This window comes from Palaemon carinicauda, chromosome 33, assembly GCF_036898095.1.
Source record: "Palaemon carinicauda isolate YSFRI2023 chromosome 33, ASM3689809v2, whole genome shotgun sequence".
In the NCBI taxonomy this organism is placed as follows: domain Eukaryota; kingdom Metazoa; phylum Arthropoda; class Malacostraca; order Decapoda; family Palaemonidae; genus Palaemon; species Palaemon carinicauda.
In genome coordinates this window covers 70,408,268-70,423,535 of record NC_090757.1, presented here as the reverse complement: position 1 = coordinate 70,423,535, position 15,268 = coordinate 70,408,268, and the positions used below count along the sequence as shown (strand labels likewise).

General features: G+C 32.2%; 1 protein-coding gene across 1 annotated transcript; it reads left to right on the top strand.

The window, feature by feature from the left end:
• Nucleotides 1-12,706: 12,706 nt before the first annotated feature.
• On the top strand, nucleotides 12,707-13,830 carry LOC137626240 (DNA repair protein RAD50-like). The gene is made up of 2 exons (XM_068357313.1): nucleotides 12,707-12,996; nucleotides 13,134-13,830. The coding sequence occupies exons 1-2, from the start codon at nucleotides 12,707-12,709 to the stop codon at nucleotides 13,828-13,830; spliced, it is 987 nt and encodes a 328-aa protein (XP_068213414.1).
• The last annotated feature ends 1,438 nt before the right edge of the window (nucleotides 13,831-15,268 follow it).

Here is a 15,268-nt window from a genome sequence, read left to right as displayed (position 1 = left end):
TGTGAGAATGGACAGCAATATAGAAAATACTTGATCTCATTTGACAATTGTGAGAATGGATGTCAATATAGAAAAGACCCAATCTCGTATAAAAATTTTGAGAATAGAGAGCAATATAGAAGAGACTAAATATGGTTTTACAATATTGTGAATGATCAGAAATATAGAAGAGGCTAATTCCCATCTGACAATTGTGAGAATGGACAGCAATATGAAAGAGACAATCTCATTTAAAAATTGTGAGAATGGATTGCAATGTAGAAAAGACCAAATTTCTTCTGAAAATTGTAAGAATTGACAAGTTTATAGAAGAATCTAAGATTAATCGGAAAATTGTGAGAATGGACGGTAATATAGAAGGGACTAAATCTCGTTTGACAATTGTGATAATGGACAGCAAAATAGAAGAGATTAAGTTCCATTTGAAAATTGTGAGAATGGACAGCAATATAGAAGACTAGAATTCATTTGACATTTTGAAAATGGATTACAATACAGAAGATACTGAATCTCATTTGACAATTGTGAGATTACACAGGAATATAGAAAAAACAAAATATCATTTGAAATTTATGAGAATAGACAACAATATAAAAGTGACTCAAACTAGTTTGACATTGTGACATTGGATTACAATATAGAAGTGACTAAATCTCATTTGACATTTTGACAATGGACAACAATTTCTAAGAGACTAATTCTCGTTTGACAATTGTGAGGAAGGAGAGCAATATAGAAGACACTAAAACTCGTTTGACAATTGTGAGAATTCACTGCAGTATAGAAGACACCAAATCTCCTTTAAAAATTTTGAGAGTGGACAGCAATATGGAAGAGATTAGATCTCTTTTAACAATTGTGAGAATGGACAGCAATGCAGAAGAGACAAAATCTCACTTGACAATAGTAAGAATGTACAGCAATATAGAAGAAACTAAATCTCTGTTGACAAGTATGAGAATGGAGAACAATATAGAAAAGACTGAATCTCATTTGACAAGATTGAGAATGGACAGTACCGTAGAAGAGATTAAATTTCGTTTGAAAATTGTAAGAGTGGACAGCGATAAAAGAGAGATTAAATATCAATTGATAATTATGAGAATGGACAGTAATATAGAAGAGACTAAGTATCCTTTGACAATTGTGAGAATGAACAGAAATAAAGAAGAGACTAAATTTTATTTCAGACTTGCAAGAATGGACAGCAGTATAGAAGACACTAAATTTCGTTTGTCAATTGTGAGAATGGACAGTATTATAGAAGAGACTGAATTGCATTTGACAATTGTGATAATGGACAGCAAAATAGAAGAGATTAACTTTCGTTTGAAAATTGTGAGAATGGGCAGCAATATAGAAGACTAAAATTTGTTGGACATTTTGATAATGGATTACAATACAGAAGATACAGAATCTCATTTGACAATTGTGAGATTACACAGGAATATAGAAAAAACTAAATATCATTTGAAATTTATGAAAATAGACAACAATATAAAAATGACTCAAACTTGTTTGACATTGTGATATTTGATTACAATATAGAAGTGACTAAATGTCATTTGACATTTTGACAATGGACAGCAATATCTAAGAGACTAATTCTCGTTTGACAATTGTGAGGATGGAGAGCTTTATAGAAGATACTAAAACTCATTTGACAATTGTGAGAATGCAGTACAATACAGAAGACACTGAAAATTTGAAAAATTTGAGAATGGACAGCGATATGGAAGAGTTTAGATCTCTTTTGACAATTGTGAGAATGGACAGCAATACAGAAGAGACTAAATCTCACTTGATAATAGTAAGAATGTACAGCAATATAGAAGAGACTAAATCTCTGTTGACAAATGTGAGAATGGATGGCATTATAGAAAAGACTCAACCTTTTTTGACAATTGTGAGAATGAACAGCAACATAGAAGAAACTAACTCTCGTTGGATGATTGTGAGACTAGATTAAAATATAGAATTCTGGATTGTAATATATGAAATACAAAATCTCGTTTGACAATTATGAAAATGTACAGGGATATAGAAAAGACAATTTTGTTTGGCAATTGTGAAAATGGACAGCAATATAGAAGATACTAAATATCTCCTAACAATTGTGGTCATGGACAGCAATATATAAGAGACTAAATCTCATTCGACAATTGTGAGAATGGACAGTATTATAGAAGAGACAATCTCATTTGACAATTCTGAGAATGGACAGCAATGTAGAAGCGACTGAATCTCGTTACAAATTGAGAGAATAGATTGCAATATAAAAGGGTTTGAATCTCATTTGAAAATTGTGAGAATGGATAGGAATAAAAAGAAGACTACATGTTGTTTGACAATTGTGAGAATGGTAAAAACTATAGAAGTGATTGAATCTTGTTTGACAATTGTGAGAATAGAAAGCAATATAGAAGAGACTAAATCTTATTTGAAAATTGTGAAAATGGACAGCAATATAGAAAAGACTAAATCTCGTTTAAAAATTTTGAGAATGCGCAACAATATAGAAAAGACTAAATTTCATCTGACAATGATGAGAATAGATAGCAATATAAAAGAGAAAATGTCGTTTGATAATTTTGAGAAGGGAAAGCAAAATAGAAGAGACTAAATCTCATTTTACAATTGTGAGAATGGACAGAAATTTAGAAGAGACTGAATCTTGTTTGACAATTGTGAGAAAAAGCAGCATTATAGATGAGACTAAATCTCGTCGGACAATTGTGAGAAAGGATTGTAATATAGAAGAGACTAAATGTTATTTGACAATTGTGAGAATGGACGGCAATATGGAAGAGACTAAAACTCGTTTGACAATTGTAAGAATGCACAGCAATATAGAAGAGACTAAATCTCACTTGACAATAGTAAGAAAGTATAGCAATATAGGAGAGACTAAATCTCTGTTGACAAGTATGAGAATGGAGAGCAATATAGAAAAGACTAAATCTCATTTGACAAGTTTGAGAATGGACAGTACCGTAAAAGAGATTAAATTTCGTTTGACAATTGTAAGAGTGGACAGCGATAAAAGAGAGATTAAATATCAATTGATAATTATGAGAATGGACAGTAATATAGAAGAGACTAAGTATCGTTTGACAATTGTGAGAATGAACATAAATAAAGAAGAGACTAAATTTCCTTTCAGATTTGAAAGAATGGACAGCAGTATAGAAGACACTAAATCTCGTTTGTCAATTGTGAGAATGGACAGTAATATAGAAGAGACTAAATTTCATTTGACAATTGTGATAATGGACAGCAAAATAGAAGAGATTAAGTTTCGTCTTAAAATTGTGAGAATGGACAGCAATATAGAGGACTAAAATTTGTTTGACATTTTGAAAATGGATTATACTACCGAAGATACTGAAACTCATTTGACAATTGTAAGATTACACAGGAATATAGAAAAAACTAAATATCATTTGAAATTTATGAGAATAGACAACAATATGAAAGTGACTCAATCTCGTTCAACATTGAGATATTGGATTACAATATAAAAGTGACTAAATCTCATTTGACATTTTGACAATGGACAACAATATCTGAGAGACTAATTCTCGTTTGACAATTGTGAGGATGGAGAGCTTTATAGAAGACACTAAAATTCGTTTGACAATTGTGAGAATTCACTGCAATATAGAAGACACTGACTCTCATTTTAAAATTTTGAGAATGGACAGCGATATGGAAGAGTTTAGATCTCTTTTGACAATTGTGAGAATGGACAGCAATACAGAAGAGACTAAATCTCACTTGACAATAGTAAAAATGTACAGCAATATAGAGGAGACTAAATCTATGTTGACAAGTATGAGAATGGAGAGCAATATAGAAAAGAATAAATCTCATTTGACAAGTTTGAGAATGGACAGTACCGTAGATGAGATTAAATTTAGTATGAAAATTGTAAGAGTAGACAGCGATAAAAGAGAGATTAAATATCAATTGATAATTATGAGAACGGACAGCAATATAGAAGACACTAAATCTCGTTTGATAATTGTGATAATGGATTACAATATAGAAGAGACTAAATCTCGTTTGGCAATTGTTAGAATTGAGAGCAATATAGAAGAGACTAAATCTCGTCAGACAATTGTGAGAATGGAAAGCAATATAGGAGAGAGTAGTTTTCATTCGACAATGGTGAGAATGCCAAGTAATATAAAAGATACTATATCTCGGTTGACAATTTTGAGAAATGAATGCAATATAGTGGAAAATTTCATCTCGTTCGACAATTGTAATAATTGATTTTAATCTAGAAAAGACTACATCTTGTTTGACAATTATGAGAACAGATTGCAATATAGAAGAGACAAAATCTCTTCAAGACAATTTTGAGAATTGATTGCAGCACAGAAAGGACCAAATCTCTTCTGACAATTGTGAGAATGGTTTCCAATATAGAACAGACTAAATATATATTGATAATTGTGAGAATTGACAGCAATATAGAAGAGACTAAATCTTATTTGACAATTGTGAGAATGGACAGCAATATAGAAGAGACTAAATCTTGTTTGATGATGGTGAGAATTGACACCAATATAGTAGAGACTAAATCTCATTTCTCAATTGTGAGAATTGACAGCAATATAGAAGAGACTAAATCTTTTTTGACAATTGTGAGAATGGACAGCAATATAAAAGAGACCAAATCTCTTTTCACAATTGTGAAAATGGACAGCTATATAGAAGAGAATGAATCTCATTTCTCAATTATGAGAATGGACATTAATATAGAAGAGACTAAATCCTGTTTGACATTGTAAAAATGGCTTGCAATATAGGTGAGACTAAATCTAGTTGGACACTTGTGAGAAGGAACAGCAACATAGACGGTACTAAATTGCATTCGACAATTGAGAGAATTGACAACAATTCAAAAGAGACTAAATATCGTTTGAGAATTTTTAATATGGACAGCAATATAAAAGACACTAAATCTAGTTTCACTATTGTGACAATGTACAGCAATATAGAAGAGACTGAATTTTGTTTGAAAATCGTGAGAATGAACAGCAACATTGAAGAGACTAACTCTCGTTTGACAAATGTGAGAATGGATGGCATTATAGAAAAGACTTAATCTTTTTTGACAATTGTGAGAATGAACAGCAACATAGAAGAAACTAACTCTCGTTTGATGATTGTGAGACTGGATTAAAATATAGAATTCTAGATTGTAATATATGAAATACAAAATCTCGTTGGACAATTGTGAGAATGTATAGGGATATAGAAAAGACCATTTTGTTTGGCGATTGTGAAAATGAACAGCAATATAGAAGATACTAAATATCTCCTAACAATTGTGGTCATGGACAGCAATATAGAAGAGACTAAATCTCATTCGACAATTGTGAGAATGGACAGTATTATAGAAGAGAGAATCTCATTTGACAATTTTGAGAATGGACAGCAATGTAGAAGCGACTAAATCTCGTTACACATTGAGAGGATAGATTGCAATATAAAAGGGTTTAAATCTCATTTAACAATTGTGAGAATGGACAGCAATACAAAAGCGACTAAATCTCGTTTGACATTATGAAAACGGATTGCAATATAAAGGAGATTAAATATCATTGGACAATTGCGAGAATGGACAGCAATATAAAGGAGACTACATGTTGTTTGACAATTGTGAGAATGGTAAAAAATATAGAAGTGATTGAATCTCGTTTGGCAATTGTGAGTATAAAAAGCAATATAGAAGAGACTAAATCTTATTTGAAAATTGCGAAAATGGACAGCAATATAAAAAAAACTAAATCTCGTTTGAAAATTTTGAGAATGCACAGCAATATAGAAAAGACTAAATTTTGTCTGACAATGATGAGAATAGACAGCAATATAAAGGAGAAAATGTTGGAGGTACTATTGCCGTGATCAAAGAGCGTCATCACATCCGTTACGCTGCTCGTCTGTGGACCAAGGGTCCGTTAGGAGGAACATGGGGGTCATTACCCAGGTGAAGTTATGATCTTTTCATTATCGTTATGGATATGTCCATCCCGTTTTCCTGGTGTTAATGATACTCCCTCTGATGCTGATGAACTATCGTCCCCTATCTGTCGTCTAATCCATGTATGGATAAGTACTGTTATAAGTAATTCCACGGATAGTTAATACAGTGTTGAGATATGTACATGTATCTATAAATTATGACTCTCAGCATAATTCTTTTATGTGAATGTATTTAAGTATTTATGCATTTAGTTTAATGTGGTGTGTGTATTTGTATGCTGTCTCGCGTTAAGTTTTATAACTGGGTATTTGGTTTAGCCTTTAATGTTTGTGTGTAGGTAGGTAATTTTAAGGTTTTCTGCCTTTTCATTTCTCCTGTCTTCCTTATGCCTCTTTGTTTAGTAATAGGGTAGTGGTTTGTTGCTATTTGTGGGCCCGGCTTAATATATGAGCCATACTTTTGATCTGTTTAGTTTTCTATGTTAGGGTTAAGATTATTAGATATAGGTCAACCTTGTGTATATACAGGACTCTGTATATTAGTCCTCCAGGTAATTTTTTAACCCATTGGATTTTGTCTTAGGAGCTTTTTGTTACTCCTGATGCAAGGTTAAATTTGTTTAAGTGTACTGTAATAAATGTTGTTAGATTTTCCAATGTCTTTGTTCTGTCTTCCCTCAGTTCACCAAGTTACATAAATAATGTACTGCCTACAACTCCTTTAAAAATTAAAGTTTAAAGAACCAGAACTACGGCCTACACAGGTCGTAACATAGATGAGACTAAATCTCGTCTGACAATTGTGAGAAAGGATTTTAATATAGAAGAGACTAAATCTTATTTGACAATTGTGAGAATGGACGGCAATATGGAAGAGACTAAAACTCGTTTGACAATTGTAAGAATGCACAGCAATATAGAAGAGACTAAATCTCATTTGACATTCGTGAGAATAGACAGAAATATAGAAAAGATTAAATCTTGTTTGACAAATGTGAGAATGTACAGTGATATAGTAGACACTACTGTAAATTTCTGTAGAGAATTGTGAGATGGAACAGTAATATGAAAGTCTAAATAGTATTTGACAATTGTGAGAATGGACTGCAATATAGAAGACTATATCTCTCTTGACAATTGTGAGAATGGAGAGCAATATAGAAGAGACTAAAACTCGTTTGTAAATTGTGAAAATGCACTGCAATATAGAAGACACTAATTCTCATTTGAAAATTTTGAGAATGGACAGCAATATGGAAGAGATTATATCTCTTTTGACAATCTCCAATGCAGTACAGAAATCCCTTGATTGTGGTCGGGAAGTTCGTATGATTGGCCTTGATTTTAGTGCTGCCTTTGACCGTGTTAATCATGAGGCCCTTGTTTTCAAACTCAAACAGTTGGGAGTGGGTGGGTCGTTTCTTAGCATTATTATTGATTTTTTAAGTAGTAGATCTCAAAGAGTTTTTGTTGATGGGCACCATAGTGAGTATAGGAATGTGGTATCCGGTGTTCCACAGGTTAGTGTTCTTGGCCCATTACTTTTCATACTATATACACATGACATGTGGTTTGGCCTAGAAAATAAGCTTGTTGCATATGCAGATGATGCTACTCTCTTTGCATCAATTCCATCCCCTGAATGTAGATCTGGGGTTGGTGAATCCCTTAATAGAGATTTAGGTAAAATTAGTGCATGGTGCAAATTATGGGGTATGAAGTTGAATCCTAACAAAATTCAAAGTATGATTGTAAGTAGGTCAAGGACGGTAGCTCCTCAACATCCGGATCTCAGTATTGATAATGTTTCTTTAAATTTGTATGACTCTTTCAAAATTTTAGGCGTGATTCTTGACAGCAAATTTACTTTTGAGAAACATATAAGGTCTGTGTCTTCTTCAATTGCACAAAAAATTGGCTTATTGAGAAAGTCTTTTAAGATATTCGGTGATCAATCTATTCTGAAGAAGTGTTTTAATTCTTTTATCCTACCTTGTTTTGAGTATTGTTCTCCTGTCTGGTCTTCAGCTGCTGATTCTCATCTTAATTTGTTGGACAGAAACTTACGGTCTATTAAATTTCTTATTCCTGATCTAGATATTAATCTCTGGCACCGTCGATCAATTAGTTCATTATGCATGTTGCATAAGATTTTTCATAACTCTGACCATCCTTTACATTCAGCTCTCCCTGGACAATTCTATCCTGTTCGTAATACTAGGCAGGCAGTTAATTCTAATAGCCAGGCCTTCTCCATCATAAGACTCAATACTACGCAGTACTCTAGAAGTTTTATTCCAGCTGTTACCAAGTTGTGGAATGATCTTCCTAATCGGGTTGTTGAATCAGTAGAACTTCAAAAGTTCAAAGTTGGAGCAAATGCTTTTTTGTTGACCAGGCGGACATGAGTCTTTTTATAGTTTATATATGACATATTTGTTGTTGACGTTGTTAATAGTTTATATATGATATATCTCTTATGACATTACCTTTTTTAGAATGATTTATTGTTAATTTGTTCTCTTCAGTTATTTATTTCCTTATTTCCTTTCCTCACTGGGCTATTTTTCCCTATTGGAGCCCCTGGGCTTATAGCATCTTGCTTTTCCAATTAGGGTTGTAGCTTGGATAGTAATAATAATAATAATAATAATAATAATAATAATTGTGAGAATGGAGAGCAATACAGAAGAGACTAAATCTCACTAGACAATAGTAAGAAAGTATAGCAATATAGAAGAGACTAGATCTCTGTTGACAAGTATGAGAATGGAGAGCAATATAGAAAAGACTAAATCTCATTTGACAAGTTTGAGAATGGACAGCACCGTAGAAGAGATTATATTTCGTTTGACAATTGTAAGAGTGGACAGCGATAAAAGAGAGATTAAATATCAATTGATAATTATGAGAATGGACAGTAATATAGGAGAGGCTAAATTTCATTTCACAAGAATGGACTGCAGTATAGAAGACATTAAATCTCGTTTGACAATTGTGAGAATGGATTACAATATAGAAGAGACTAAATCTCGTTTGGCATTGTGAGAATTGAGAGCAATATAGAAGAGACTAAATCTCGTCTGACCATAGTGAGAATGGAAAGCAATGTAGGAGAGAGTAGATTTCATTCGACAATGGTGAGAATGCCAAGTAATATATAAGAGACTATATCTCGGTTGACAATTTTGAGAAAGGATAGCAATGTAGTGGATAATTTAATCTCGTTCGACAATTGTAATAATGGATTTCAATCTAGAAAAGACTACATCTTGTTTGACAATTATGTGAACAGATTGCAATATAGAAGAGACCAAATCTCTTCAAGACAATTTTGAGAATTGATTGCAGCACAGAAAGGACCAAATCTCTTCTGACAATAGTGAGAATGGTTTCCAATATAGATCAGACTAAATATCTCTTGATAATTGTAAGAATTGACAGCAATATAGAAGAGACTAAATCTTATTTGACAATTGTGAGAATGGACAGCAATATAGAAGAGACTAAATCTCTTTTCACAATTGTGAAAATGGACAGCTATATAGAAGAGAATGAATCTTATTTCTAAATTGTGAGAATGGACATTAATATAGAAGAGATTAAATCCTGTTTGACATTATAAAAATGGATTGCAATACAGGTGAGACTAAATCTAGTTGGACAATTGTGAGAAAGAACAGCAACATAGAGGGTACTAAATTGCGTTTGACAATTGAGAGAATTGACAACAATTCAAAAGAGACTAAATCTCGTTTGACAATTTTTAAAATGGACAGCAATATAAAAGAGACTAAATCTCGTTTGACAATTGTGACAATGTCTAGCAATATAGAAAAAACTGAATTTTGTTTGACAATCGTGAGAATGAACAGCAACATACAAGAGACAAACTCTCGTTTGACAAATGTGAGAATGGATGGCATTAGAGAAAAGATTCAATCTTTTTTGACAATTTTGAGGATGAACAGCAACATAGAAGAGACTAACTCTGGTTGGATGATTGTGAGAATTGATTAAAATATAGAATTCTGGATTGTAATATATGAAATACAAAATCTCGTTTGACAATTGTTAGAATGTACAGGGATATAGAAAAGACCATTTCATTCGGCAATAGTGAAAATGGACAGCAATATAGAAGATACTAAATTAATATCTCCTAACAATTAAGGTCATGGACAGCAATATAGAAGAGACTAAATCTCGTTACACATTGAGAGAATAAATTGCAATATAAAAGGGTTTAAATCTCATTTGACAACTGTGAGAATGGACAGCATTACAGAAACGACTAAATCTCGTTCGACGTTATCAAAATGGATTACAATATAAAAGAGATCAAATATCATTGGACAATTACGAGAATGGACAGCAATATAAAGGAGACTACATGTTGTTTGACAATTGTGAGAATGGTAAAAAATATAGAAGTGATTGAATCTCGTTTGACAATTGTGAGAATAAAAAGCAATATTAAAGAGACTAAATCTCATTTGAAAATTACGAAAATGGAATAGCAATATAGAAAAGACTAAATAAGCAGCATTACATATGAGACTAAATCTCGCCTGACAATTGTGAGAAAGGATTGTAATATAGAAGAGACTAAATTTTATTTGACAATTGTGGGAATGGACGGCAATATGGAAGAGACTAACACTCTTTTGACAATTGTAAGAATGCACAGCAATATAGAAGAGACTAAATCTCATTTGACAATTGTGAGAATGGACAGCAACATAGCAGAGACTAACTTTCAGTTGATAAATGTGAGAATGGATGGCATTATAGAAAAGACTCAACCTTTTCTGACAATTGTGAGAATGAACAGCAACAAAGAAGAGAATAACTCTCGTTGGATGATTTTGAGACTGGATTAAAATATAGAATTCTGGATTGTAATATATGAAATAATAAATCTCTTTGGACAATTGGTAGAATGTACAGGGATATCAAAAAGACCATTTCGTTCGGCAATTGTGAAAATGGACAGCAATATAGAAGATACTAAATCAATATCTCCTAACAATTGTGGTCATGGACAGCAATATAAAAGAGACTAAATCTCGTTACACATTGAGAGAATAAATTGCAATATAAAAGGGTTTAAATCTCATTTGACAATTGTGAGAATGGATAGCAATACAGAAACGACTAAATCTCGTTCAACTTTATCAAAATGGTTTACAATATAAAAGATATGAGATATCATTGGACAATTGCGAGAATGGACAGCAATATAAAGGAGACTACGTGTTGTTTGACAATTGTGAGAATGGTCAAAAATATAGAATTGATTGAATCTCGTTTGACAATTGTGAGAATAAAAAGCAATATAGAAGAGACTAAATCTCATTTGAAAATTGCAAAAATGGACAGCAATATAGAAAATACTAAATCTCGTTTGAAAAATTTGAGAATGCACAGCAATATAGAAAAGACTAAATTTCGTCTGACAATGAAGAGAATAGTCAGTATTATAAAAGAGAAAATGTCGTTTGATAATTTTGAGAAGGGAAAGCAATATAGAAGAGACTAAATCTCATTTTACAATTTTGAGAATGGACAGCAATATAGAAGAGACTAAATCTTGTTTGACAATTGTGAGAAAAAGCAGCATTATAGATGAGACTAAATCTCGTCTGACTATTGTGAGAAAGGATTGTAATATAGAAGAGACTAAATCTTATTGGACAATTGTGAGAATGGACGGCAATATGGAAGAGACTAAAACTCATTTGACAATTGTAATAATGCTCAGCAATATAGAAGAGACTAAATCTCATTTGATATTTGTGAGAATGGACAGAAATATAGAAGAGATTAAATCTCGTTTGACAAATGCGAGAATGTACAGTGATATAGTAGACACTAAATTTCAGTAGAGAATTGTGAGAAGGAACAGTAATATGAAAGTCTAAATAGTATTTGACAAATGTGAGAATGGACTGCAATATAGAAGACTATATCTCTGTTGACAATTGTGAGAATGGAGAGCAATATAGAAGAGATTAAATCTCGGTTGACAATTGTGAGAATGCACTGTAATATAGAAGTCACTAATTCTCACTTGGCAATAGTAAGAAGGTATAGCAATATAGAAGAGACTAAATCTCTGTTGACAAGTATGAGAATGGAGAGCAATATTAAAAAAACTAAATCTCATTTGACAAGTTTGAGAATAACAGTACTGTAGAAGAGATTAAATTTCGTTTGACAATTGTAAGCGTGGACAGCGATAAAAGAGAGATTAAATATCAATTGATAATTATGAGAATGGACAGTAATATAGAAGAGACTAAATCTCGTTTGACAATTGTGAGAATGAACAGAAATAAAGAAGACTCTAAATTTCATTTCACAATTGCAGGAATGGAGAGCAGTATAGAAGACATTGAATCTCGTTTGACAATTGTGAGAATGAATTACAATATAGAAGAGACTAAATCTCGTTTGGCTATTGTGAGAATTGAGAGCAATATAGAAGAGACTAAATCACATTTAAAAATTGAGAAAATGGACAGCAATATAGTAAAGATTAAAACTCGTTTGAAAAGTTTGAGAATGCACAGCAATATAGAAAAGAATAAATTTTGTCTGACAATGATGAGAATGGACAGTAATATAAAAGAGAAAATGTCGTTTGATAATTTTGAGAAGGGAAAGCAATATAGAAGAGACTAAATCTCATTTTACAATTGTGAGAATGGACAGCAATATAGAAGAGACTAAATCTTGTTTGACAATTGCGAGAAAAAGCAGCATTATAGATGAGACTAAATCTCGTCTGACAATTGTAAGAAAGGATTGTAATATAGAAGAGATTAAATCTTATTTGACAATTGTGAGAATGGACGGCAATATGGAAGAGACTAAAACTCGTTTGACAATTGTAAGAATGCACAGCAATATAGAAGAGACTAAATCTCATTTGATATTTGTGAGAATGGACAGAAATATAGAAGAGATTAAATCTCGTTTGACAAATGTGAGAATGTACAGTGATATAGTAGACACTAAATTTCAGTAGAGAATTGTGAGAAGGAACAGTAATATGAAAGTCTAAATAGTATTTGAAAAATGTGAGAATGGACTGCAATATAGAAGACTATATCTCTGTTGACAATTGTGAGAATAGAGAGCAATATAGAAGAGACTAAAACTCGTTTGACAATTGTGAGAATGCACTGTAATATAGAAGACACTAATTCTCACTTGACAATAGTAAGAAGGTATAGCAATATAGAAGAGACTAAATCTCTGTTGACTAGTATGAGAATGGAGAGCAACATAGAAAAAACTAAATCTCATTTGACAAGTTTGAGAATGGACAGTACTGTAGAAGAGATTAATTTTCGTTTGATAATTGTAAGCGTGGACAGCGATAAAAGAGAGATTAAATATCATTTGATAATTATGAGAATGGACAGTAATATAGAAGAGACTAAATCTCGTTTGACAATTGTGAGAATGAACAGAAATAAAGAAGACTCTAAATTTCATTTCACAATTGCAAGAATGGACAGCAGTATAGAAGACACTGAATCTCGTTTGACAATTGTGAGAATGAATTACAATATAGAAGAGACTAAATCTCTTTTGGCAATTGTGAGAATTGAGAGCAATATAAAAGAGACTAAATCTCATTTGAAAATTCCGAAAAGGGACAGCAATATAGAAAAGACTAAATCTCGTTTGAAAAATTTGAGAATGCACAGCAATATAGAAAAGAATAAATTTCGTCTGACAATGATGAGAATAGACAGCAATATAAAAGAGAAAATGTCGTTTGATAATTTTGAGAAGGGAAAGCAATATAGAAGAGACTAAATCTCATTTTACAATTGTGAGAATGGACAGCAATATAGAAGAGACTAAATCTTGTTTAACAATTGTGAAAAAAGCAGCATTATAGATGAGACTAAATCTCGTCTGACAATTGTGAGAATAGATTTTAATATAGAAGAGACTAAATCTTCTTTGACAATTGTGAGAATGGACGGCAATGGAAGAGACTAAAACTCGTTTGACAATTGTAAGAATGAACAGAAATATAGAAAAGACTATGATGTATGTATGATTAGGTAGGAAGTTCTATTAACCATAATAATTACCTGGAACAGAGATGTATAATCATTAGTAATTATTTCTCAGCTGATCCCATCTTCGTTGATATTTGCTTGATGGATAATAATACGTTGGTATTAATAAAATACGTCTTTAATGTATAAAAGACTACATTATGAACTTCACTTTGTGACAGCTGACTCTCAAGAGTATATGGAGCGTCTTACACAAATCTCACAAACCAAAACATTGTTAAACAAAAGAGCATCGCTCCGAAAAGACTTAAATCCTACTCCAGCATAAATCATAAAGAATCCTATCTTATCTGAGGTAACCAACAATTGTTTGAATCCTAATACCAAAACAAATCATTACTCTTATGATCAAAGCATAACATGTCTTATTCATGCAATATGATGTAATGTTGTGCAATACCTGAAACACTTGAAATAATATAGTACATTGTTACAATAATACATAACAGTCTCCTCCCCCTTAACTTGACATTGTAAAAATATTCATAAATCTAATCTCTCAGGGGGCTTTCCTCTGTTAATCCTATTAGGAAGCACTTTAACCTCATCTTGTACTGGTACATGAATTGGTTCTGAATCTACATTGGATGTTGGACCATCTTGGTTAATACTTGACTCATTTGATCTAACAACTTCTTTAAGTTTCTCATCTCTAACATTCACATGCTCTACTGTCTTTCTGTTTAACGGCTGTAATTGATCAACATGACGTTTTACAACATTATCACCAACACGAACATCATAATGTAAATTTCCTATCTCTCTTACAATCTCTCCTGGTACCCACTTCTCTGGAGTGTTGTACGATCTTACCATGACATCAGACAAAGGTAAAAAATGTCTTACATTAGGAAGCTTTGCTATTTGTTTATACCCTTTATCTTCTAAATCACTTTGCAAACTTGGATACAACAAATCTAACTTACACCTTATCCTCCTTCCCATTAACAAATTTGAGGGTGCCACGCCTGTTGTGCTGTGCGGCGTTGTTCTATAAGACAATAAAAATTTTGACACATGCAAAAATATATTACTTGAATTTGCTCTTCTACACTTCATATTGTGCTTAAATGTTTGGACAAATCTTTCAGCCTCTCCATTAGTAGATGGATGATATGTAGCTGAAAATGTATGCTTAATACCATTGACATTACAAAATTCTTTAA

Bases quoted from the DNA above. Each gene is read 5' to 3' on its own strand.
- LOC137626240 (XM_068357313.1), top strand. From the start codon at position 12,707: ATGGACAGCAATATAGAAGAGACTAAATCTTGTTTGACAATTGCGAGA. The intron at 12,997-13,133 runs GTACAGTGATAT...GACAATTGTGAG, and splicing joins CGTTTGACAAATGTGAGAAT to AATAGAGAGCAATATAGAAG.